General features: G+C 53.9%; 1 protein-coding gene across 5 annotated transcripts in view; it reads left to right on the plus strand.

Annotated features, from left to right (window-relative positions):
• PTPRF (protein tyrosine phosphatase receptor type F) overlaps positions 1–19,607 on the plus strand; it is a 381,001-nt gene extending 361,394 nt beyond the window's left edge. For all 5 annotated transcript variants that reach the window (XM_085298209.1, XM_085298207.1, XM_085298211.1 and 2 more), the window contains 11 exons: positions 38–161; positions 2,161–2,336; positions 7,695–7,814; positions 8,934–9,088; positions 10,212–10,497; positions 12,451–12,629; positions 14,929–15,055; positions 15,915–16,040; positions 16,666–16,820; positions 17,305–17,440; positions 17,952–19,607. In XM_085298209.1, coding sequence (XP_085154335.1) covers positions 38–161; positions 2,161–2,336; positions 7,695–7,814; positions 8,934–9,088; positions 10,212–10,497; positions 12,451–12,629; positions 14,929–15,055; positions 15,915–16,040; positions 16,666–16,820; positions 17,305–17,440; positions 17,952–18,020 — 1,653 coding nt within the window. In that variant the 3' untranslated portion in view covers positions 18,021–19,607. The remainder of the gene's footprint in view (positions 1–37; positions 162–2,160; positions 2,337–7,694; positions 7,815–8,933; positions 9,089–10,211; positions 10,498–12,450; positions 12,630–14,928; positions 15,056–15,914; positions 16,041–16,665; positions 16,821–17,304; positions 17,441–17,951) is intronic.
• The last annotated feature ends 5,936 nt before the right edge of the window (positions 19,608–25,543 follow it).

Raw genomic sequence — 25,543 nt, forward strand, 5'->3', positions numbered from 1 at the left:
TAACCACTCCTGCCTTCTTTCCTCCCTCTCTCTGCAGTCCATAGATCCAGGGCAGCAGTTCACCTGGGAGAACTCCAACCTGGAAGTGAATAAACCGAAAAACCGCTATGCAAACGTGATCGCGTATGACCACTCGCGTGTCATCCTGACCTCCATYGATGGTAAGAGAGGATTCCAGGGCGGGCACACCATCACCTCTGGGTGAAGGACAGCTGGGCAAGGATACTTCTGTACCTGACAGGACAAGCGTGTGCTCTTCCAACTGCTACAAAGAGGCATTCCTGCATGACGAAGGAGGGGGAGAATGGCAGAACCTGGCAGTGGCAGGAGACCACATCTTTCCCTATTTTCCACTAAGTGGGGCAACACCAGGAAACACATCTAGGTGTCAGCTTTGGGAAATGTATGTTTCTGACTGGCAACAGAAAAGCTTCAGAAAGGGCTTTGCAGAGCTGCTGCTGCTCTTGCTGCGGGGTGTCTGAGGCAGCCCTTTCCCTGGCCCCAGGAGCCCTTCCCCTTGCTGCTGGCCCCACTGCATTACTTCACCTGCTTTCCTCAGCTTTGCTGGGCCCTCTGCTGAGAGGTCCTAAAGAGCAGGTTGGGGGCCTCTTCGCCCTGCTCCTCTGTGTCCTAGGCTGGTTGTAGGGCCGGAATCTTCCCAAGGACTGGTTGCTGTTTGCCCCCAAGTAAGTGCCCACAGCAGTGCAGGATGGAGGGGCCCTGGTGTTCACAGCACTGACCCCTGTGGTTCCCCAGTTGCAAAGGGGGCTGCAGGCTCTGGCATCTGGACTAGCGCCTGCTTTGTAGTCCCCTGGGAGGGAGCTGGAAAGCAGCTGCGGGAGCCTAGACTTGCACAGGCACCTATTCCAGCCTATTTTGTAAGTAGCCCCTCTCCAGTTCCATGGCAAAAGACTAGGGCTTGGCTTTGCATGCAAGTGGTCCAGCAGTCATGATGCCCTTTCTCCTGGGATAAAGTGTCTTTTCTAATGCTAATGCACCGCTCGTCTGGGGGAGGAGGAGGGGAACCTCCTTGCAGCAGGGTTGCAGGGCTGCTGTCAGCAGCAGCTACGTGAAGGCATGGCATGGCTGGTGGTGGGCAAACCCCAGCAGACAACTGTGGGGTGAGCACATGGGGGAATCCCTGTCCTCCAGCATGACTGGGTTGCTATAAGTAGCATCTGTGTCTTCCTGGGAAGCGTTCCCAAAGCGCCCTGCCAGATGCCTCTCGCCCATGCCAGSGGAGCCAGGCGCTGCACTCCAGCTGGTGCAGCCTCCCCCAGAGCCACCAGCACTTTGTTCCCACTGGAGGCTGCTGGGACCTGTCAAAAACTCCCCGGGACAAAAGGGTGAGGGGGAGACTCTCAACTTTATTTCCTTCCTCTAATGAAATGCAGATGTTCTCTCCTTGGGAGACAGGAGACTTCCTGCTGCTTTTCATCCCTGCAGCTGGGCACTGAGCAGCCTGAGCAGCCCAAGCTGAGCAGAGTTTGGAAACTCAGCCTCGGGCCAGTATTTTGCTGCATTTATTTAAGTAACTGTGTGTTTGCATTTTAAAGGCCTTTAAAAGAAAGTTCTTTCTTACAAGGTGGTGCAGGCAGGATGGGAGCTGGAGCTGCCTCTGCCAGCAGAGGGAGGTCTTACACCGAGGAGGGTTTTGGTTGTAGTGGRAGGAAGGTCTCAGGCTCCTCGTGGGGTACTTTGCCCCACAGGAGGGGCAGGAGGCCTTCTTTGCTGAACAGCCTCTGCTCACAGCTAGGCTCATGAAACTAATGAAGCATTTTTAAAAGGTGCTGGAGGACCATAACAAATAGCTGGTGAATTTAAGATAATTATTTCAATCAATTGCTTGGGGCCAAATGAGCTCCTTAATATTCCCGCCTGTGAACGTCCCTTTGTGTGCGGGTGGCAGCTGCCTCTCGGCTTTTATGCTGCCTGATTGTTCTTGAATGTGCTGGTTGCAAAGGGCTCTTCTTTGTTCAGGCACCGTCCGGGTGCTGCGCAGGGTCCCTGGGAGAGATTCTGGCACCACCCTGTGCCGCGGACTTGTTAAGAGCTGTGTCAACGTGCCAGCCTCTTCCCCGGCCCACATGGCCCAGCAGCAGGATGAGTGTGGTGCTCGGTGCTGCCCCTGGAGTAATACTTTGTCTTTTCTCTCTGCAGGGGTACCAGGGAGTGATTACATCAATGCCAATTACATTGACGGGTATCGGAAGCAGAATGCCTACATCGCTACGCAGGGACCGCTGCCGGAAACCCTCAGTGACTTCTGGAGGATGGTGTGGGAACAGAGAACAGCAACTATAGTCATGATGACCAGGCTGGAGGAGAAATCCAGGGTACAGTGTGTGCTTCCTCTCTTTCCTGGAGCTGACGGTAGGAGCAGGACAGAGGGATGGGGATATATCACAGTGTAAAGTGAATTGGCTCAAACCCAGAGAGATGCAGGTCCCTTGGGGAGGCCACTGCTGCAAGCACCACTGCGGGCTGCAGGCGTCCCTCAGGCAGCCCAGCCACCACCCTGCCACAAGTGCCTTGTGAGCATCTCTTTTTGGGGCAAAAGGGTGGCAAAACCTCCTGTTGCTGTGCTAGTTGTTACCCTCTGCCTGGCCTGCATGCATCCATGCACACTTGTCCTTTTTCTGCCTGCAACATTCGCTGCAGAGGGAGAGAGGAAAGCTCTGAAATGGGGAGTTGTTGACTGTCCCTGAAAGCCCAAGGGCTGCATCTCAGAAGCTGAGAGCTGTTGTGAGTAAGTGGTATCAGTGGTATCCTGCAGCTTGACAGGGCCCTGGCGTCCCTGGCAATGCAGAGGAATGGCAGACAGAGTCTCGTTGCAGCAACAAGAATAATTTGTGCCTTGTCCAATGACAACATGTATAAATGATCAGTTCATACTGCCAAGATTAGATATTCAGATGTAACAAGTGCAAAGCTGCCTGCAGGCCATGGGGACTGCGTGGGTTGGAGGGGAGGGAGCAGGAGCCCGTGCTCCTGCTGTGGTGCTTGTGAGGTCTGGTGACAGAGGTCCCTACTCAGTCCCTGAAGCTTGAGTATTCACAGTCTGTAAGTTGTGACCGAAATGCACACGCACCCAGATGCACCTTTGGGCAAAGCCTGCCCGAGCAGGAGGCAGCTTCTGCCTCTTGTGATTGGGTTTGTTCCTAAAAGTAAAATTTCACCAGTGAGAGTTTGTGCTTGCAGAATATTTTAGCGTTGTCATGCCAACCACAGGAGATGGGGCTGTGTGCTCAAGCTGTGAAGCACTGGTTATTTTTAGCCCAATAAGCTTGCTCTCTAGAAGCAGAAACTGTCAAGTTTGGGTTTAGCTGAAACTTTTGTCCGTGTGCTCTCCGTCCGTTTCARAGCCTTAGCACTGAAATGCTTGCAGGGGTGTCCCAGTGCACACTGGCTGGGAGGAAGCAGCTGGAGCAACAGATCACAGAAAGGCAAAACAGATCTGCCTTTCCTGCCTGTGCAAAAATAGTCTTTATTTATGGGCTTCCCTTGCTCTACAAGTGCCCTGCTGCCTGCAGGAGGAAACCAGCGCTCCCCGGAGGGAGGATCTGCGCTTCCCGGCTGCGCAGCCCTGCCTGCACTCCCCAGGCAGCCGCGGTCGCCCACCCCAGCGCCGGCGGGGAGGTACATAAGCCTGACCCACCTGCAGCCCGGGGCTAGGCGCAGGGRCCGAACCAGCAGCATCAGAAGCTGCCGACAGGCCGCTCTGCAGCAAGGGGTTGCTTGGAGATTTTGCTCCTTCGTATTTCAGYGCTGGAACATTCATTTGAAGTATGAGGAAAAGCCCTTTTTTGGTTAYCAAGTAAATCTGTGCCTAGAGTCCTGGCTCACCCACCTCCTGGGCAGCTCGGTTGCAGGAAGGCACTCCGAGGTGCATGTTTCTCTAAGATAACGGGTCCCTTCGACCCCCCAGGTGCTTGTCTTTGCCTGACATGTCCGTGCTGCTGAGCCATGTGTTGTTTCCCCTCAGCACGCTCCCTGTCACGCCATCCCTTAGTTACTTTCTGCGATACTGGTTTCTGTCCCAAACACAGCGCATGTGGCCAGCCCTGCGCTGGGCTTTCAGCGGCGGGACSGGCCCTACAAATCCGGGTTGCGGGCAGAGGCAGGCAGCTCGCCCGACGTGCTGCCCAGGGGCTGCGGGCTGGGCCAGCCGAACCCAGCCCCTGCGTCGGCTCCCCGGCTCGCAGCCTGTCCGTGCTGGCCCGGGTCCTTTGGGGCCATTTTCTCGGGCGCTGCTGGAGGTTACTGCCAGAAAGGCAGGCTGCTGGTGGAGGCAGCGGGGAGGTCCAGCTGCGCCTGAGCCTCACCAGCCCCACGTGGTCTATGGGACTTCTGTAGAGGGAGCAGACCAAAGGCTCTTCTCTGGAAAGCCACGATGGGATTGCTTGGCCTGAAGGTGCCTCATGGTACCCATTTACAGCAGGACCCCGGTAGGGAGATGGTGTTTGGACACRCAGGAGATCACTTCTCTGTTTTCTCTTTGCATTTTCTCCTTTTTTTCATCAGCTTCTCCAGCCACCCTCCACAGCAGCCTGCCTGCTCTCCCCGTCCTTGTTCCCCTTTGGTAATGGGTACTGAGAGCTCACTTAGGAGCACACATTTCTGGRACTGAGGAAAATCCCAGTCACTTTGCATTGCTGCCGGCTTTCAGCTTGAAGCCCCAGATTTATAGTTTACTCCTCTCTGCAGCCGTCAAGCCTCATGTATTTGCAGCCTCACAGTCCCCTTGGATCCCTGCAGTGTCACTGCCTGCTGATGCCCATGGCCTGCCATGGGACAGCACTGCTCCGGGCATGGGCACACACGTTACCACTCGTGACCTTCCTGTAAAACCCCTTGCCCAAGGCTTTGGGGCAGCACAGAGCACATCTCCGGCTGTGGARCCTGGGGCAGGGCTGTGTGACAAGGTGCCCAGCACAGGCAGGCTCTGCCTCCTTCCCRAGCGAGCTCCGCCAGTCCCCCTTAGCAGTGCTGTGTGTAGATAAGCCAACGAGGACCAGCAGCAGCTTTGCAGCCCTGTGGGGTGACGATGCTTTAAAGGGCTCCTGAGCTGCAGGGGGAAGAGAATCTTTAAAGAGCATCGGCTTTTATGGTCTGCAATTTCAGCTGGCTTGATGGTCCAAATCATCCTCCCTTTTTCATGTTTTCACAAAGCGAGAGGCACATAAAGGATAGAAATGGCTGGATTGTGCAATTTAGCTGCCTTCAAAGCTTTACAATCAGTTTCGGAATCATTTGGTGGCAGTTCAGAAACACACATTGTAGATTAGCTTTCCCAGAGCTCTGAGCACGGTGCGTCCTAGCCGGGATGTATTGCACGAGAGCGGCGTTACAGCAGAATTTCTCCCACTGTGGGCAATCCCCAAGAGCCCGAGCRGAGCCGGGGTGGAGGGATGTCTCCTGGAGCAGTACAGTAGCTTGTTCTCTCCCAGCTCAGAGCACCCAGCGGGCAGCTCTGGGCTGTGATCTGCCCTTGCRCTTCGTGTCTCCAGGCAGGGATGTAAACATGGGCTGCTCATGGAGGGATCTCAGAGAAGAGGGGCTTGGCAGCCCCGTCCTGCCCGACTCGGACGTCTCGCTGGCAGTGAAGCCATCTAGGGTTGGCAAGCCGGGCCGGGCGCAGAGCGCAGCACTCCAGCTGAAGAGGGGTGCCCGGCTGCTCTCGGGCACGGGGCATCGAAAGGGAGGGCCAGCAGCCACTCAGCAGAGCTGCAGTAAATGGTTGTTCGGGACATTACTGTGCTCCTTAAGTTAATGAGAAGGAAGCACTGCCAGAAGAAAACATCTCTTATCTGCTTTAGTGCCACAGTGCATCGGCTTCAGCATAAAATTTACAGAGCTTGAAAATGGGGCATAAACATTATGGGTAAATTTGGCAGAAAATGTGACTGACTCTTATCTGGTCATGAATAAATAATTTTCAATTACCAGCCCAGGCGCTGCTATTATCCCTCGCAGGGAACTCCTCTGAAGTTTGTTTTGTGCTCGTGCAAACACAGCTCTGCGGGCGGCGGGGAGGGAGCCGCTCTCCCGGAGGCGGGGATGCRGCGTGAGCGTGGCGCGGGCTGGTGGGATGGAAGGCGGCGAGCGGCGCTCCCCRGAGCCGGCGGGATGCGATTCTGTCCCTCCTCTTGTCCGCTTTAGAGCCGGATCACGTCATCCCCCGGGGCGGGAGAGGCGAGTTCAGGTGGCTGCGGATGCCGGCGGTAGCTGCCGCCTGCTTGCAAGGACAGTGTCAGTTTAGCTGTGAAATAAGGTTTGCGACCTCTGAATTGTTCATTCTGCAGCYGATCGTCTTAAAACGCACTGCTCTGAGCGGAGCAAGGGAGAAAAATCTTGTGAGACTTGTGCAGGGCCCGGCGTGCCGTGAGCACGCTGCTGTGAGCACAGATCTAAGCCCGTGGAGCACCCCGGAGCCAGGGGAGAAGAGCTGCTCCGAGTCCTGCCCCGCACAGGGCTGGGGGGGCTGGAGACCACCCCAACTCCTGCAGCCCCRTCAGGCAGCTTTGCTGCGGGCGCTTGTGCCAAGGGACCACTTAGGAAGCCCAGACCCGAACAGGCAGGGGCGGCTGTGTCCCCTGCGACCCCGGGATGCTGCACAGCAGCAGCTCTGAGTGCTGGAGATTGGCTCTCTGCTCCTACCAACTCCACCTTGCTTAAAGCACCTTCAATTAAAAGGCAGTACTCCATTGATTTCTAATTAAACCTGTTGTTTTGCATCCCAAACATTCCCTGTAAACACGCTCAGCTAATAATTAAGTTTACTGTTCCTTGACAAGCATAGATGATCTCCCATTCACTCCTCTCTCCTAGGGCGGGAAACCATTTTCGGTGGTGCACACCTGGGTGGGAATGAAGTCTTCCTGCTGTCAGCGGGGCTCTGCAGCTCTGYGGGGCTGGGGGGAGCCAGGCACCAAGTTAACCAGGGAGCTCAGGCTGGAGACAACAAAACCCGAGGAGCAGTTTGTAAATGCAGAGCTGCAAATAGCCGAGGAGGAAGAGGAGGAGGAGGGCAGGGGCAGGGGAGCAGGAAGGGGTTCGGAGGGAGAGGAAGGGGGCACCAGGTTGGGGCATTGGCTCTGCCCCCAGCTTGCAGCAGGAGCTGCCCTGGCTTTTGGTGTATGGGGTGGGAGGGGGAGAGGCGCATTTTGGCAGGGCCTGTGGGCTCAGCGGTGTCTGCATGGGGCAGTGCCTGCTGCCCACAGGAAGCAGTTGCAGGGATGGTTTTGCCATGGGCTGAGTCTTCTTGCAGAGGGAAAAGAAGCCGTGGCTGTGTCTGGGTTTGCGTCTGTGCCTTGCTGCAGAGCAATTTTTGAAGCAGATGGGAGATTTGGATTTCGAGGGATGCAGCGCCTGCCAGAAGGGCAGGCCGGCATTTCTCGAGGATGCGCAGTGCACTCGAGCCTGTGGCAGTGCAAGAAGGGTGGCAGGGCCCAGCGYGGCGGGTGCAGTGCCTGGGCTGGAGGGCTGGCCAGGGGCCAGGTCCCTTCTCTCATCAGGGTGGCTTGCTGTCCCCGGGGGGCCACGCTGGCAGGGCCCCCCACAGGGCTGGGGGCATTGCAGGGAGAAGGTTGTGCCTTCTCTGCACCCCCCGCTCCCTTGCACGGTGAGTCCTTTCTCGCTCGGTACCCCGTCCAGCAGCCCAGCACTGACCCTTTCTCCTCTCCTCCCCCTAGGTGAAGTGTGACCAGTACTGGCCGAGCCGGGGCACGGAAACCTACGGGATGATCCAGGTCACTCTGCTGGATACAGTCGAGCTGGCCACCTACACCGTCCGGACGTTTGCGCTGTACAAGGTACGGCGCTGGCTCGGGCCGCTCGTGCCGCGGGCGGCGCAGTGGCCGGGCCCTTCTGCCGCTGCCGGGCGCTGTGGGGTGCCGCGCGGCCCGCGGGCCGGGGAAGCCGCCTGCGCCTGCCTCGGCCCGCTGCGTGGCTAGCCCGCGCGCGGGGCGTTTCTCGCAGCTGGGCTGCAACGGGAGGGCGGCTGCCRTTCGTGCATCCGACCGCTGCTGGATTTTGGCCAGGACACCTGATGCTCTCCTGTGCGCATGCAGACCCTGCGATGGGGCCACAGAGCAGAGGCCGTGCTCACCTCTGGCGAGCCTACGTGTAACAGCTGTCCTCCCATTAGAGAGGCAACCTAGGAGGCAGGGAATTTTTAGCACTGCTGTCACTAGTAATGCAAATGGAGGGGCCGTGCTGATGTGCATGCCCTTCTCTCTCGCCTGCTGCGCACCTCGTTAGTGTTTGGAAATCCCAGGGGGCAGTGCTAGCAGCAGCGTGCTGCGGCAATGCAAACAGAGTTTGCAGCGGGCTGCTGCTGTGCGTAACSGAGTCTGGGCTGTGCTGGCTGATAGCGCAGCAGGGCCGCGGTGGGGACCCACTCACACCCCGGGAAGGCATCTCGCCCCCAGCAGTCACCTAGCCAGTCCTACCACATAGCTGCATACATCAGTCAACTATGTTGGGGCAAGAGAAGGGCAACCAGAACAGGTCAGGACTGATCCAGCCATCCCGTAGAGAGCCGATGATTCAGTGGAGCAGAAAGCAAACTTGCTGCTGGCCCTTCTGTGGCCAGTGCCCATTTTTCCCTGAGCGTGCGGYGAGTGCACTGTGCAGTGCAGAGTGGAGTCATTCCCCCTTCCCACCAGGCTGCTCCAGTCCCGCAGAGCTGCTGTGCTGTCAGTATCAGCTGGCTTTCCACAGCTTCATCATCTGGCCTTTTCCATGGAGCATCCATGGATTTGGAGACATTTCAAGGAGCTGGTRCTCGGCCTCCAAATTTTCAGTGGCAAAAGCCCTATACATGCAYGGGAACACACACTGCTAAGTGCCTGCTATTACCCCATCAGTACGTTCCCCTCCTGGGGTGAGACTGTTTTCATGCTAAACACCTGTTGAACTTTCTTCATTAGAATGGCTCCAGCGAGAAGCGAGAACTGCGACAGTTCCAGTTCATGGCTTGGCCTGACCACGGGGTACCAGAATACCCTACTCCCATCCTAGCTTTCCTGCGACGGGTCAAGGCCTGTAACCCACCAGATGCTGGGCCCATGGTTGTCCATTGCAGGTAGGTCTGTGTGTTTGCAAAACTGCACCTTGGCACGTGCCTTCTTGCTACAAGAGTCTTGAGTTGTCCAGCTGAAAGTGGGGACTCTTGTTCCTGCAGGGAAGGTTACATGATAGCGTTSTTGGTGGAGGACCAGGTCAGTAGCTAGTGGCAGCCACACAGAGGTGAAATTTGTATTGCTGCTGTATTATTTAAATATTTATTATTTAAAAATAATGTGAATGTGCTCAGTACCACAGTGTGTGGTACTTTTCAGAGATACAGCATGGACGGACATGAGTGCAGCTACCTGTGCAAATGTTCATGCATAGCATTTACAGTAGAACTCTTCAGCAGGGTAGAAAGGGGGCTCTTCCAGTGAAAATACTAGTCTGCTAAGGCTCATTATCTTATCTGACCTGAGATTTATTTATATCAGCCAAGTGGGGGCTATTACTAAGCAAACCACTCCATCATTTCTGTTCCAGCATACGCCTTACCAGCAGTGTTTAATACTCTTCTTTCATGCTCCGTTTCAGATGGGAGTGAGGTATAATTAAAACACAAACAAGCTGTATTAAAGCCCTATTAAGAATCTGTCTTGCACCATAAATGAGGAAATGTCCATCTTCATATTTCTCCCTGTGTTATATGTCAGGATAGCATATCTGTTGGTTTGGGGGTGCTCTGGGACTGAGCAGTTTGAGGATTGCTGCTGCTTTTCCAACAAACACAGAAAGGTGTCCGGTGCTTGAGCAAAATCGTAGTGCAGAAACACATGACCTCCCTSCCCTTTCGGCTTTTATCTCTAGGGTTGGCTCTCTTGTTTTCTGGGTTAGGAAACGCTGATTGAGATTAGGGAACAAGCAAGATTGAAGTTGTGGGCTTCACTGGTACCAGGGCCCAGCCTGGATTCCAGGTGTTCTGACCCCGTGCCCACGTATGCTGTCACTCTCCCGTGTCCTAACCACGTTCCTCCTTCCCCTGGGGAGGTGCTGCCAGCCACTGCCTGGACTGGCAGAGTGACACCATGTCCTTTCTGCTCCACCAGTGGAAGGGAGCCAACAGAAGGGCTGAGCTGCGGAGCTGACGTGGTGTCTGTAGGACGCAGCATCTCTTCAGCCCATGTGCTTTGTTCCCGCAGTGCCGGTGTGGGCCGAACTGGTTGCTTCATTGTCATTGATGCCATGCTGGAGCGGATGAAGCATGAGAAAACAGTGGACATCTATGGCCACGTGACATGCATGCGCTCRCAGCGCAACTACATGGTGCAGACAGAGGACCAATACATCTTCATCCATGAGGCCTTGCTGGAGGCAGCAACATGTGGTAATACCGAGGTGCCTGCCCGCAACCTCTTTGCTCACATCCAGAAGCTGACTCAGGTCCCGCCAGGCGAGAGCGTTACTGCGATGGAGCTGGAGTTCAAGGTTGGTGGCAGAGCCCTAGCACCCCCTTCCCTGGGGCCATGTCCTTGCCCACATAGCCCCACTGAGCAGGGGATGGGAAAGGAGAGCCATGGATTATCATTTGTACATTTCTAAACCAGGTAGGCAATGATTTAAAATACATTTGAATTGTAAAGCTTGTGTTTGCCATGGTCCCTCCCAGATTGGCAGTTTCTGGGGAGAATATAAAAGGCAGATGGATGCGCAGTTCGCAGCAGCACGTTGAGCTCTAGGTTCACTGTGCGGCAGGAGCTGCATCTGAAATCACATGCAGATCGTGTTAGTGATAATTGATGTTACTGTGAACAACTTGTCTGGAAACGGCTCCAATTTAAATATGTGAGACGTTTATAGTCTCATTTCTTCAATGCTGAGCTCTGTTATCCTTTAACCATCTAGACACCAAGACTCAGTGTCTGGCATTGGTGAAGGCAGTGTTTTAAGGCATACTGTTATTATAAAGTTAGGCCCATGTTTTGCTGTGTTTGTCCATGATCACCCATTGTGTATATTTATTACAAACTTGGAGATGGAAAACAGCTCTGGTAAACGTCCGCGTTCTCAGATGAGGTGCATTAGTCCAGTGAACTCATGTGAGGGAATACAGTTCATGCAGGGAGGCAGCAGACCGTGCAGGCCTCAAAATGAACTGCAGCAATGCAGCTTCACCCTGGGAATTCCCACCAAATGATAAAGGAGAAAGAGAAGCAAAATACTGACTTTCTGCATAAACTGAGAAAGACAGAGCAACTTTGTCCTGAGGTCGCTAGAGTTGCTGGTGCCCAAATAGCATCAGGATACAGTAGAAGTATYTCCACAGAGCAAGGGAACTACTTCTCTCAAAAGAACAGAAGAATTCACAGAGTTGTGCGTGTGTAGGAAGGAAGACACTGGATGGGGAGAGGACAGGAGGGTATTCATAGGYCTGCAAGGCTCACCTCCTGGGCTCTGAGGTGAAAACTCTTAARTCTAGCACCTCCTTCTTTTGCATGTGCGTGTGTGTGCATATGAGAGAAAGAGGGAGATTTGCATGTCACAYTTCCAGAGACAGAACCCAGTGTGCTGCATTTGAGTCTCATGGTGACACCTTCCCTGAGAAACGCCTCCAGGGACCCACAGAATTAGGTTCAACATTGGCWACTCTGTTCTAAGAAAGAACAAACTTTGGAACAGTAATAAAACTTGGCCCCTTCTGCACCCTGACAGTGCCTCCATAYATCCTGCATAGGAAATCCTGAGAGAATGGGATACAGGAGGGCCTCATGTGGCGGCATTGCTCCCCAGAGAGCAACCGAGTCCTCCTACAGTGAGCCTCCACCACACAGTGAGAATGGCAACTCAAGGGTTGCTGGAGAGAGTCCTTTGTAAAAAAAAAAAAAAAAAAAAAAAAAAAAAAAAAAAAAAAAAGATCAACTTTTGTTTGAATGTTTCTGCCAGCAAATCTAGGTAACACGTTTACCACGACTCCAGCTTGCTGGGCTCAAAGAGAACCATAAAATGTCTCGCAGTAACCCAGAATAGATCTTTGTTGCCTAAAAGTGTCACAAGTTTTACATTTTTCTTGGGCTCTTCTAGGGTGAGAAATAAACAGCATGACTTTGCTGGGGGATGGAAAGCCTTCCTTCCCTGACAGGACTGAGATTGTGTCCCTCATTCAGCAGCTCCGTGCCCTGCCCCTCTGCGAGTCAGAGAGCTGATGTGGGTCTCTGGCTTTGGGGCTGCACCAGCGTGTCAGTGTGGGTGACTCACCTGTGATGCTCCCACRGGGGAGCTGCTGGTGCCTGCAGCTGTGCCTTGAAAGCCTACAAGGCCGTGCCATAGCTAGGCCCCAGGTGCCTTCTGTCTGCCATGTTCYCCCTGCATCCAGAACTCTGATTTTGCCCCCCAGTTGCTGTATCYCCAGCCTGAGTTCTGACTGGTCTCCTCTGTTTTCAGCTGCTGGCCAACTCTAAAGCACATACCTCACGTTTCATCAGTGCCAACCTCCCATGCAACAAATTCAAGAACCGTCTYGTGAACATCATGCCGTATGAGCTGACAAGAGTCTGTCTGCAGCCCATCCGGGGTGTCGAGGGCTCTGATTACATCAATGCCAGCTTCATAGATGGATACAGGTAAGGGCCACCTTAGGTGCCTGGGCCAGCCCTTCCTGCCTGCTTGGGAACCTGGGCAGAGCTGCCTGCTCTTCTTTACTGAGGGCTGGTCCTCTGGTCCTGACAGCCTGGAAGTGTGTTGTCCCCAATATTTTGCTCCATTTTATCTATCTTCATCCTCTCAGAAGCTCCAGTGCTAATTACCATGRGTGAAGATTGCTAGCAAGTGAGAGCTGCCAGGCTTGCTCATATTGTGGCAGACAGATGCCTGCATGGCTGAGGCGGGAGGCTGTGCTGGCTCCTGCAGTGGTTTACAGGACCTTCTGCTAGACATCCCTGCCGTGCATTTTGCATCTGTGGCATCTGGTATAAACCTGCTGTCCTTCACTTTGCAACTAGAGAGGGAAGCTGTGCTTGCAGCAGAAGCCCAAGGCTCCTTGTCCCACATCTTGATTTTGTGGCTTCTGTGGATCCTCAGGCAGAGCTGGTCTTGGACACTGAGGAGCCCATCACCAAGTTCTGCTCCCCAAGATACCTTTTAAACAGCATGAATTGAGATCTTGTGGGGGAATAATTCAATTTCTCTAACTGCTGGTATCACAATATTGAATGCCAGTGCCAGGTGACAAGAATGCAAGGAATCAGCCCAGTGGCCACATCTCCTTCCCAGCTTGTTCCCTGGGCAGTAATCCCGATCAGCCACCAAATCCTCACAGCACACATACAGGGCTTGTGCCTGTGATTCTCTGCGCACCATCACAGAAGGGTCACCCAGCCTACGAGTGGGGGATGCAGTGATGAAGCAAGAGCCCCCTCCAGCACAGCTCTGCTGAAATGCTGCTTATGGGCTGGTGCCTCCTGACAGCAAAAGAACATTGCCAAAGGGAAGAGATGTTGGTGCATCCAGGTTAGTGGCTGTTTGCCTCCTTCTCCAGTAGGTGAGCCCAAGAAGGGTTCCCAGAGGGGAGGACTATGTGGAGGCCAGAGCGCACGGGAGCAGCAGGGGAGCTGCCCTGTAAGCATCTCAGAGCATGCAACACAGCAAGGTGGCAGCAAGGCAGGCTCCCAGGGTGGGACAGCAAAATGGGGAAGGACAGGGGGCTGGGGAAAAGCTATCACGGAGCAGCCTCTGCTCCCTCCTGCCTGAGTGGCTGCAAGCCATGCAGCACCGTGTCGTTAGCATGGCCACCCACGCCGGGCAGCCAGGTGTCTGGCAGGCAGGCTGCAGCCTCCGTGTTGTGTCTTCACAGCTGATTAAGAGTGATGCTGGGTGTGCTGTTTGGTGATGCTATGGAGGGAGGGCTGCCAGCACGGCAGGTGGTAGCATTTCATGTGCTACCTGCCCCATCCCCAGAGAGCTCCATTATCTCTTTCTGTCCTTCCCTCTGAACCAAGCAATCTTCCTAGGTATTATCTAAAGAGATCAGTTGGCCTTGAGTCCTGCAGATGTCACTGATGCTGCATCTTTATTAGCTGTTTTGTTTCTTGGTGCACCTCCGCTTCCTGCTTTTTATCATGACTTATAAATCCACCTTGAAGCAGCCCCTGTCTTCATCCCGCACATTACAGCTGTCCTCCAGCACATTCATTAATTTTTAGCACCAGTGGAGAGATGAAATGCTGGATTTGCGGATGCTGCCTGTTATCATGCGGGCTCCAGCGCCCCGCAGTGGTGAAGCGGGCCCACAGCCGTGGCCCAGCGTGCAGCACTGGAGCCCTGCTCTTGCAGCCAGTTGCATGCCAAACTGAGCACCAGCCAGCCTGGGAACCAGCACACTGCCACTGGCCCCCCTTGGAGTAGCCTTTAATCTGCTCCAGTCATGCCCTGCTTCATCTCTTTTTCCCTGCTCCCAGTCTCTGCCACCCACCTCCTTGCTGCTAACTTAAACTGGTGGGAGAACAGGCCTCTGGACCAGCAGGGAAAGGCAGCCTCGGTATTCCAGAGTGATACCCTAGGAGAGACAGGTCATTCCCAGGGGCTGTTGGCATGTGCTGGCATTCCCTCAGGGTCTTCCAGCACTGGGTGACTGGCTGGTGATGCTGTCACCCCAGCAAGGTCTGACAGTCTTACTGGATCCTGTGCCAGGTTGTGCCCACTGTGTCCATGGTGAGCRCTCAGAGGATACATGCTAGGCAGGTTCATCCCTCGTACGGAGTCTGTGGTCCAGCCCTAGAGACCTGTCTCCTGCAGCCACATTGTCAGCCCTACCTTCCCACTGCACAGAGCCACCCACCTGCAGCTCCCCAGGCAGGCCAGCTCCAAGGGCAGGCTATTGGCCATCTCCCAGAGCTGGTCTGAGCACCGTCTTGTTTGTCACAGGCAGCAGAAGGCCTACATCGCCACACAAGGACCGCTAGCAGAGACCACTGAGGACTTCTGGCGGATGCTCTGGGAGCACAACTCCACCATCGTGGTGATGTTGACAAAGCTGCGTGAGATGGGCCGGGTATGAATCATGCACGGGGGAAAGTGGGGCTGCATGACTGCTGTCTGTGTGCATGGGCTCTCTGCCCACTGCAGTATGTCCCCAGCACTAGCCCTTCTGGGCCAGCTTCCTGCTGGTGTCCAGATGGCTGAGAGCAGCTCCAGGAGAGGGGATCTCCTCTACTCCTGTCTCCTCTGGGACTGGAGAGAGGCCATGGCTCTTCACCTCCCAGAAAAGGGGAAGTGTTTCTGTGCTCCCGGCAGTGCGAGGAAGCTCAGACCACTGGCTGTGCAGAACTGACAGCTCTTGCTGGCAGCAAGGGATGTGCCAGGTGGGATCACACAGGATGGGGAATCCTTATGGGGAGTAGTGCTGAACCCAGCCCTGGTAGCATGGCAAGGTGGGCAGCAGCCTGCCTGGCCTGGGTGCTCTGCCAGCACCTTGGCTTGCCTGGTAGCTCCTGTCTGGTAGCACACTGTGTGCTCTGGGTATTCCTGTGCACATGGGTCTCTCCTTCCCTCCTCTGCCCCCACCAGCTTGCACCCACTGCATCTGGTGGCATCACCACTGTGCCGACTGCTGCATGCCACAGCTTGGCTGCAAGAGCCACTGTTGCTCGTGACTTCAAAGACTCGGAACAGAGCAAGGAGCAGAGAGCAAAGGCTGAGCCCTGCATCCCTCCTGGGAGCAATAGGGCAGTGTGCATGGTAGGATGAGCATGCCTGGAGGAGCCTGCCTTGCGTGGATAGCCACTGCGGAGTGCTGCCAGCACCAGTGTCCCATGGCAGGTCCTGCTGCCCCACAGCCACATAGGCTCCTGGGGAGCAGGGGGCTGAGAGGCAGCTTGTTGATCCTGTCTCACTGTGCTCCTCATCCGCAGGAAAAGTGCCATCAGTACTGGCCCGCAGAGCGCTCTGCCCGGTACCAGTATTTCGTGGTGGACCCCATGGCAGAGTACAACATGCCACAGTACATCCTCCGGGAGTTCAAGGTCACAGATGCCAGGGTGAGTGCAGCTCCTGGCTCCCTGGCTTGCCTGCCTCCAGCGTCTGTGCCCCACCTCTGAATGCCCTGGCCAGCGAGGGGAGTGTGCAGCAGCTCCTGGAGTGACTGAAAAGCAGCGTGCTGTCTAGCATTGCAGGCAGCCAGAGCTGCTGCCCAGCCCCTGCTACCTCTCTCACCACAGGTTTCTGTCTTGCTGGTTGTGTCATGCTTGGGGAGCCACTCACTGATCCCTGTCAGCATCAGACCCTGCCTTGCCTGCGCAGCACACACATGGGCAACTGTTTAATACTGATTCCCCAGCAACTGGATTCYGCATGCAGAATCTGACCAGGCACAAGATCCTTATGTGACAGCAGACATTGTCCTGTGGTGGAGCTGGGCCCCAAATGGGACCAGGACAATGACCCAACAAACCCTATGGGGCCTGCTAAGGCCCTGCTCAGCTCAGCCACTCAGTGGTGAGCGTGCAAGATCTGCCCGGGCTTGCCTGTGGTCTGTCCACCCTCTTGCCTGGCCTGCACCAGGGTGTCTGGGAGCAGGTCAGCAGCACCAGATTTGAGGGAAGCAAGATCAGACCCTTTTGCTGTCACCCCCACGGTTCATGTAAAATACCCTTGTCCCTGCAGGATGGCCAGTCACGGACCATCCGCCAGTTCCAGTTCACAGACTGGCCTGAGCAGGGAGTGCCAAAGACAGGAGAGGGCTTCATTGACTTCATCGGGCAGGTGCACAAGACCAAGGAGCAGTTTGGGCAGGATGGGCCCATCACAGTGCACTGCAGGTGAGTGGGGACAGGTCAGCACCCACCTCCACCCTGGTCAGAGCCCACAGAGATGTCCCCACCCACGCTCACCCCAGCAGCTGCCAGCTCCCATGCTCCTTGTGTTCCCCCTGTGCACCACTGGCAACAAGCCAGTGGGATGAGGAGTTGCCAGCATCCATGGAGCCCCTTGACAGCCTTTCTGCAGAGTGGTTAGATTAATCCACTGCCCCAGTGGCACTGGTTCGTACCTCCTGGGAAGAGCAGGGTGCAGTAATAGCTAGATCCAGAGGCAAGGTAGAATCCATGGTTCCTATGGTGATGGGAGGATATCTCTGGCTGGTGATATCCCTGTGGCCTTTTCTGGCCCACTGAGCAGGTTCTCTCTGCTCCACAAACTGGGGACTCCTGTGCTGCTCCTACTAGCAATGCAGGGAAGAGGCCTTTGCAGAGCCTTGCAGGAGCTGGTGAGTCTCTAATGGCATATCTTGYTCCCTCTGTGCAGTGCTGGGGTTGGGCGCACAGGTGTGTTCATAACGCTGAGCATTGTGCTGGAACGGATGCGCTACGAAGGAGTAGTTGACATGTTCCAGACAGTGAAGACCTTGCGGACACAGCGGCCAGCCATGGTGCAGACAGAGGTGAGTGCCCCTGCCTCCCCATGGGCATTGGGAGCATTTCTTGCCCAGGGGGTCAGACTAGCAGCCTGGAGCTCCCTGGCCAGCTAGGCTGGAAGATTCATGTCGCAAAGCCCCCTTCCCATGAGCAGTTCAGGGCCAGTAGAGCTCTTGGGGCAAATCCCCCTTCCTCACCTCCTAGGATCACTGGTCCTTGCAGCTCTCCACTGAGGGCCCCATGAGACCCAGAACTCCCTATTCTCTATGACCATGCAGCTTTGGGCAGATACCTGCTTGTGACAGGAGGACTAAAGGTCCCCAAGGGATCGCTGTAAAAGGACAGTGCTGAAGACCAGCCTGAGCTCAGAACTGTGTGAAACCTGGAGCTAAGCAGAGCTGGTTTCCACTGTAAGCTGAGTTATGTCCTCCCTGGGATGACCATGGGAGGAGGGAGGGGAGCCAGAGGTCTCTGTGTGTGAAAATCCTGCTGCCTCGTGTCCTTGCTTCTTATGTGTCCCCCTTTGCTGCCTTGCAGGACCAGTACCAGCTGTGCTACAGAGCGGCGCTGGAGTATCTYGGCAGCTTTGACCACTATGCAACGTAACTAGTGCTTTCCTCCAGTCGCGGTGGGGATGTCTAGGAGTGGAGACGGGTCCCTCTGAGCCAGAGCCGCCCATTCCTCAGTCTTTCTGTACAGATCGAGGTGCTGCCGAGGCAGCAGACCTCCACGCCAACCTGTTCCGACCACGGCATTTAGGAACTTCGCCCCAGCGCCAAACGAGGGGATCCGACTCCAAAAGCATTTCCAGTCTCTGGCTGAATTTCTGCTCATGTGCATCTCTCGCCCTCTCTCACGCGACTGCATTTCACAGCGAGGCTTTAGGTGGGTGGAATGGGATCTTTTTTTTAAACATGTAAAATAGTTACTAGTGGTTTTTATAATCTCCTCTCTTTATTTTTTATTTTTTTGCAAGTCTTAATGTTTTGCCCAGGCAGAACTGGACCCACCAAACCTTTGGGAGTTGGGTTTTTTTTTTTATTTCCTTTTGCTTTAACGTTTTTTACTGCCCTGTGTTTATTTCAGCCCAGTCACTGCTGGTTCTGCCCATTTTAGTGCAGCTTCCTTGGTAATTTGCAGCAGCTGGCTTGTGGTTCCTGCCCAGCTCCATTCCCTGTAGGCTGCTTTTTAATCCTCTGTAGAATATGAAATTTCATGGAACTGGAGCTAAGCTACCAATTATTTTTTTAGCCTTTCCCTCCCCCCATTATTTCCAGAGTAGGTTTGGGAGGGCATGTGGGGTCGCTGGAGAAGCGGTCCCATTTGTCAGCTGGAAACTGTTCAGTCCTATTACAGTGCGTGTTAAACCAATCCAGTGACCGTGTGTATTGGCAGATCCCAGTATGACATGAGTTGTCGCCTTGTTTGCGAGAGACCCGAAATCCCGGGCTCCCGGCTCTGGAGCCTCTTTTTGTGTGTCTCGCTGGGGAGGGGGCAGGAGAAGTGAGTGGGTCCCACACTCCCCCGGGGATGGGGTGGAAACAGTGAGACACGGCCCTTTTGGTCATCTTGCAGTTCTGTGCGTGCAAGCGCCATTCTGTCACCCGAATTGGAGCATTTTCCAAAGGCAAGGAGCACAGTCTCAGCTGATGCCAGAGCAGAACTGCCAGGCTGTCTTTGGAAAGCAGGGTACCGCAGGGAAGGGGAGGGGGAGTACACGTTTTCAGAGGTTGGGTGTATCTATAATTTCTGCTATCCTGCAAATGTTAAAAGTCATTAGAATATTGTACTTTCCGCTACTTCAGGACGTTCTAATGAACCAATGTGGCAAGACTACTGGACTTAATTTAATGGTACTATATATTAATACTCCTTATTATATCACGCTTGCACTAAAGACAGGGAGTGAGCAGCCCTCTTTTGAGTGCATTGAGTTATGAATAAAGGTGGTGGAAGGGTATCTAATTGTATTATCACATGTATTCCGAATGTTAAGAATCCAGGCTACGTTGAAATCAGCAATCCAGGGTTGGTAATGTTGGAGGACACATTCATTTTTACCTTGTGGATGCATAGTGCTGTAGGGGTCACTGTTGTATACAGTCTGTTTTCTATTTGTTAATAAAAAAAAATCTACAGCATCATTGCATAATTCTTGATGTTAATAAATTTGAATAATCGGGTTTCATACAAGCTGGTTTTGCTGTCTGTTTCTTCAGCAATAAGCAGAGGCCATGAAATCCCTCAGTGATGGGCATGTTCCCCAGCCTGTTGCTGGAGGAGTCCTTCCCTGCAGGCACATCACAGCCATGGGCTCCCCACACCTCCATCGGCATCTCATCCAACAGGAGTCAGCTCTGCACCTCTGGGAGAAACCCTGTGCTCCCCAGCTTGAGGTCCAGCTCATCCTCAAGCYAGTGGGGCTTTCTGACCAGCTACAGCTGGTGTCAGGGTAGTTGGCCTTCTAGGACRAAAGCAGGAGGAAATACAGGGAGCTGCTGCACTCTGCTGAAACCAGACAAACTCCCTTCCCAGGTCTCCTGGGTTCTTCCCGTCCCTCTCTGTGGATGGAATGCAGAGGAATGCCGCAGGGTGGAAGAAGGATGTAGGAAGGTGGCTGGAGGAGATGGGAGGGATCTCCCTCCATGGGCTCCATCTTGCAGAAGGCAGGATCTCTGTGCTACCAGGGAGGTTGGAGGCCCCCTGTGACAAGCCCCCTCATGCATGCATGTGTTCACCTCCTGCCAACCTGCTGGTGTGCACTTAGCCACAGCAGAGAGCTGCCCTCAGCACCAGGCCCCTCCTCACCGCTGCGTTACCTGCGTCAGTGTCCTGCCCAGAATGTACACAGCTTCCTATCCACACTTCAGGCTCTGTGGTTGCCCAGGTCATTCTGGCCTTGCTCCAGCCATTGTGGTCCTCACCCAGCAGGCATGCACAGGCCATCCTCTGCCTGTACCTCTCCAGCTAGACTTGTCCTGCAGATCCCTCCTTTCCAACCTTTTTCTGAAATGGGAGAGCTGCTCCTGTGCTCAGACTCTTACAGCCGGGAGCAATGTGCGCACTCCGAAGTCTCAGATATGTGGTCCCTGGCCCCAAATGGCCTGGAGCCTGGCTGCCCCTGGAGTACTGCATACAGCCAGCCTGGCACTGCTTGCAAATGTGCCCACRTGTATGAGCACACGTGTCTGCACACTCCTCTAGCAGCAGTGTGTGCTCTCAGCTCTTCTGCCCCCATCCAAGAGACACAAGCAGCTTGAATTGATGCTGTCATAACTCAGCATCAGCCAGGGCTGCATCCACCTGTGAGGCGAAGCAGGATGGGGGAATGCTGGCATTTCTATCGCCTAACTTTGGCCAAGCAGTTGGGGTTCTCACAGGAGCAGGCGGTCTGCCCTGGTCCTGCAGTGGTGCAAGAAGCTGTGCCCCCRGGGCAGAGGGCAGCTGTGCCCCAGCTAACACACTGGCAGGTTAGGGCTGGAGGATGGATCTGTTCTGGCTGGATACCATGTGCAGAGAGCAGCCCACTGCTCATACCAGTTCAAGAGCCCATTCCAGCTCTGGAAAGAGACAGTGGGTCCCCAGCTCCAGCTGCTGCTGGCCATGCAAGCCCAGAGGTGAGGAGCTGACCCCATCTCTAAGGACCAGGGCAGGCTGAGAGCCTGCAGCATCACCTGAACGGGACACCTTGGGAGGAAACGGGCACTCCAGGGTGCAGCTGCAGTAAATGCCATTTTTCCCTGGGATTCAGGGTGGGGTGAGCATGCATTACCAGAGGCCACCAGTGACTGTGTGGGGCTGCCCCRGGGCCGCAGAACCTCACACCATAGGAGGGACTTGGGTTTCTTTGCCAGTAGGGAAGTGCCTCTTCTCCCCAGCAGCAGGCTCCAACCTGGCCCAGTACTTCAGGTTTGCACCAGTACTCTCCTGGGGTGCCCCCAGKATGTCTGGGTTTTGCAGAAGCTCCCCACAGCCATGGCAGCCCAACGCAAGCAAGAYGGTGCCAGGGGATGGCTCCCGGCTTGCAGCTGTGCCCCTCTGTAGGTGCCTTCCTCTTTCCAAAAGGGTCCATTCACAGCAGAAAGAAGCCAGGAGTCACTTTCTGCCCAGGCTACACTCTGCACAAACCATCCCAGCGGTGACCAGGGCCTCTGGGACCTGCCCTTCTTGCCTGCTCTAGAGAGAGAGAGAGAGGTATGAACTCCCAGGGCTTCACAGGATACCAGGATGGAGCAGGATGCAGCTCTGCARTCCTTCAGGGGTGATGCTGGCCCATGACCACTCTGCTGAAAACACATTTATCTGCCCACTTCCTYTCAACCAGTGTGCTGGCTGCAGGACCAGGCTGGAGTGGCTACAGATGTGGCTTGTGGGTTTTAAGGAAAAGGAGAGGTTGGTGGTGATAGCTTTTGGGGGGCAATCTGAGTTGGGTAAGACTGCCATAATACCACCCTCCTGGGACACCACAGTAACACTGTTCTGCAACAGGAAGCACAGTCGCACATGCAGTTATTTCTCAGCAATAAAACCATGGTCTGCCCCTAATTGCAGAGCAGCACYGGAGCATGCGCAGGTGTGAAACCCACACCAAGGCATGCTGTTTGAGGTGTGCAAGCAGGCCAGCCTGAGCCCTACCTGTGCAGGAAATGCAAACCCACAGGTCTGAGGAGGCTCCTGAGGAGAGCAGCATTTACCAACAACTCAAGCCTGCAAGGGAAGGGCCAGCGCAAGGGGCAGACTTGCACTGAGCCGGGTCCTTAGGGCATACAAGTTTCCAAGGAAGAAGCCAAATCTGCCCAGACTAGCCTGTGCTTGATGGGCAGGAGAGCGTCAGACAAAGCCTGACAAGCTCCCCCCCCCCGCCCCCGACCCAATTACAGCATCTTGTTACTGACTCTTTGCTGCCTTTGCTGGAGCTTAGCACATGTAGCACGTCCTGCCAGGGCAGACATGCACCTGAGCAGATGCCAGATGCGAAGCAGCACTTCTCCCTCACCTAGCCAGCTCATACCCCAGCCTGTGCCCCAGGGTGACCTGAGACTCGTAGAGCCTGTCACCCTCGCTGCTGTTTGGCAGTGCTGGTCAAGGATGCAGCTCCTGGGGCAAAGTGAGCTACTGCGCTCACGAGGTAGAGCACCTGTGCAAACATGTGTGCACATGCATGTGCCAGCACTGCTGGCCTTGCGCCACCGCCAGGGCCCACGATGGCAAGGCTGCATGGGCAAGCACGCAACTGCTTGTATGTGGCTGCATTGGGGGAGGAAAGGTGCTAAAACTAACCAGGGTGCGTTAGGAAGCAGGCCAACAGTGAAGTGGGCAGTGAGCACCTGCCTGCACTGCAACCACAAGCTTGCGAYGAGGCTTTCGCCACACAGCTGAGCACTGACCTGGCAGTGACAGCACGAGCCACTAGTCCTTGGGTGGCTTAGTCTGCACTGGGAATGACCACAACTTGYCCCAGTTCTCCCACAGAAAGGCTATCATTAGGTAGGCACCATGTAGGYGTACTCACATTGCAGAGGTGACAGATGAAGCCTAGTTACAGCCTCAGAGCCAGGAAAGGCTTCATGCCAGAAGGCCCCCAAAGGCATGAAGAGGTCCCTCAGCTCACAGGAGKCTCCCCAGGGGTACAGCTGGGATAGAGGATTGCACTCGTAGCCGCTGGCTCTGTGGGAAGGCCCACTCACACACTTTCCTCCGCACTCCACCTCAAATGGAACAGAACASTATCAGTTTAAAAGTGCTCGTTCCCTTAATATTTATTTCCATTTGTATAGAAAAACACTTGGGAAAAAAAGAGGGGAAAAGTAAATAAGCTAATCACATATACTTGACAGGCAGCGATGCTAACCCAGACTCTGTGCCTGAGCCAGCCTGCTGGCTTGGGTTGTGGTGCCAGCAGATGACCCATGCTGGCTGTGTCCAAAGCCTGGCACTATCATGCCTGATCTCCATTTTTCAACTTTCCCTGGCCAGAAAGAATTTATTCTGGTTGGTATTTTTGCCCCAGTTTCTTTGGTATTAGCCTAACTTTACAATGCCACATCATGCTTCAATTCAGGAGTGAATGGTCCCCATGATGAGTCTATAGGGAGGTATTTGGCCTCTTATCTCTGAAATCTCTTTCACACACTAATTGTATTCACACAGAACAATGGCACTGGGTATTTGTTGCTGTGTTTTGGGATTTTTTTTTTTTTAGTGAAAATTTTCCATGTCTTGATTTTACTGAGTAGCTCTAATGCAACCTCAGATACCTTGTCTTGTAAGGGGCAAGGCTGGCAGACACCCAGAAAATAAGCAGTTTGGCAGATGGGAGAGCAGATAAATGGTGATAGTTGAAGGTGCAGTTATGGGCAGTGAGATGTTCTTGTGCTCTATTTTTTTAATTTACATTTTTTCCACTGATATCTGTAGCAAGAGAGTTTGTGTAGGCTCTCTCGCTTGGCTTTGCTTCCCTCCTAGTGATGCTAAATAACATACTGCTTGAGCATTTGCCCTTTGGAATGACATTTATTTAAATTTTGTTTTCAAGGGCRCATACTTGTTAAATAAGGAAAAGAAATAGATGCACCACTGAACAAATCCCAGCTTATTCTGTGCAGTGGCTTGGCAGCTCCATCCCCTACAATCCTAGGCTTGTCTTGATCTCAACAACATCATCATTTCCATTTGTAATGGTTCCTTAGGAAAGTGATTTATATATATATATATATACACACACACACATATACATATATACACACATATACATATATATACACATATACATATACATACATACATACATACATATATATATATATATATGCCTATTCTGACCAGGTTCATGTCTGAAAGCAGGAAGAATTCTGATCCCTCCAATTAAAGCCAATTCTCGTCCTTGTCTTAGTTTTAATAGGTAATCTCAGTCTACGGTAACAACAAATACATCATGAAGTTTTCCTGCCTACACATTTCTGCTCATAGCAACACTATGCCATTTATCATCATTAAAAAAAAAAAAAAAAAAAGGTTCATGTCATCTTGATATTGGGAAGTTGGTCTTTCTTGAGTATAGAAAAGCAAGTGCAGCTGCCAGGCTGACAGAGGCCAGGAACAGAGAGTTCTCAGAATTTTAGCTTCTAGTTGCCTGTATTTGCACCTAAGTCTGCAGGAGGCTGAATGTGCCTGTTCCTTTTCTTTTTTCTTTCTTTTTTTTTYCCCAGCTGGGGGTTCTAAGTCCTTATGCCTGTCAATTCAAAGTCTGAGAAAAATCAGAGAAGTAGCAGCTCACAGAAAACATATTTGTATTGGGAAGGATTTTTCGTAAGAAAAGGGGTTTCCTCATGCCCATAGCGTGACCCCAAAGGAAAGTTACATCAGGCRGCACAAACAGTGATTAAGGTTTTATTGAGGCAGGGGTGGACCACGCATGGTCTCTGAGCATGGTTATGAGGTCTTYTGAGTGGCGTATGCTTACTTTCAAGGTTGCATATTGGCACCCGTGTAAGTGTATTGGCACTTATACATTTAAAAAGAAKTTAGCACAGCATGAGCTGTGACAATCACAGCCCGTTCCAGCCACGGGGTCAATATTAGTAGACAGGCTCCGGCAAGTTTTAGGCCCTGTCCACACTTAAAAGCATTCGCTGCTGAAGCTGTACTGGCAGCTCCCAATCCTCAGCACAACAGCAATGGATCATCAATGTACACTGGCCACGGSTGCACTTATCCACATCTCTAATCGACCTATCTGTGCTGGCAAAACTCTCTAGCATGGKCCGGGCTTGGAGCTGCTCCAGTTCAGGTTGCACTGGCTGCCAGAATTTTGCATAGTATCAAATTCTGCTTTGGCTTTGCTTACACACAGGAATTGTAGGGGTATAATTAGCTCGGCTAATACATTAAATTAGCACAAGCCTACTGCACGTTCACGTTCAGCGCCCGACACCTATGAGCTCAAGAACGAACTCGTTTACACAGAATTCACRCCGCGCACGCCCACACAGCAAGGGCGCAGCACGCGAGGCGGCCAGGCTGCGGCGGCCTCGGCTGCGCCCGCGCGGGGCATCCGCGAGGAGGCCGCCGCGGGGGCCGAGAGGACCCACGGCTTCGTGGGTGAAGTCCCCCTCGCGTGTCTCGCAGAC

This window comes from Rhea americana, unplaced genomic scaffold, assembly GCF_003343005.1.
Source record: "Rhea americana isolate MKP2758 unplaced genomic scaffold, rheAme1 scaffold_136, whole genome shotgun sequence".
Taxonomy (NCBI): Eukaryota; Metazoa; Chordata; class Aves; order Rheiformes; family Rheidae; genus Rhea; species Rhea americana.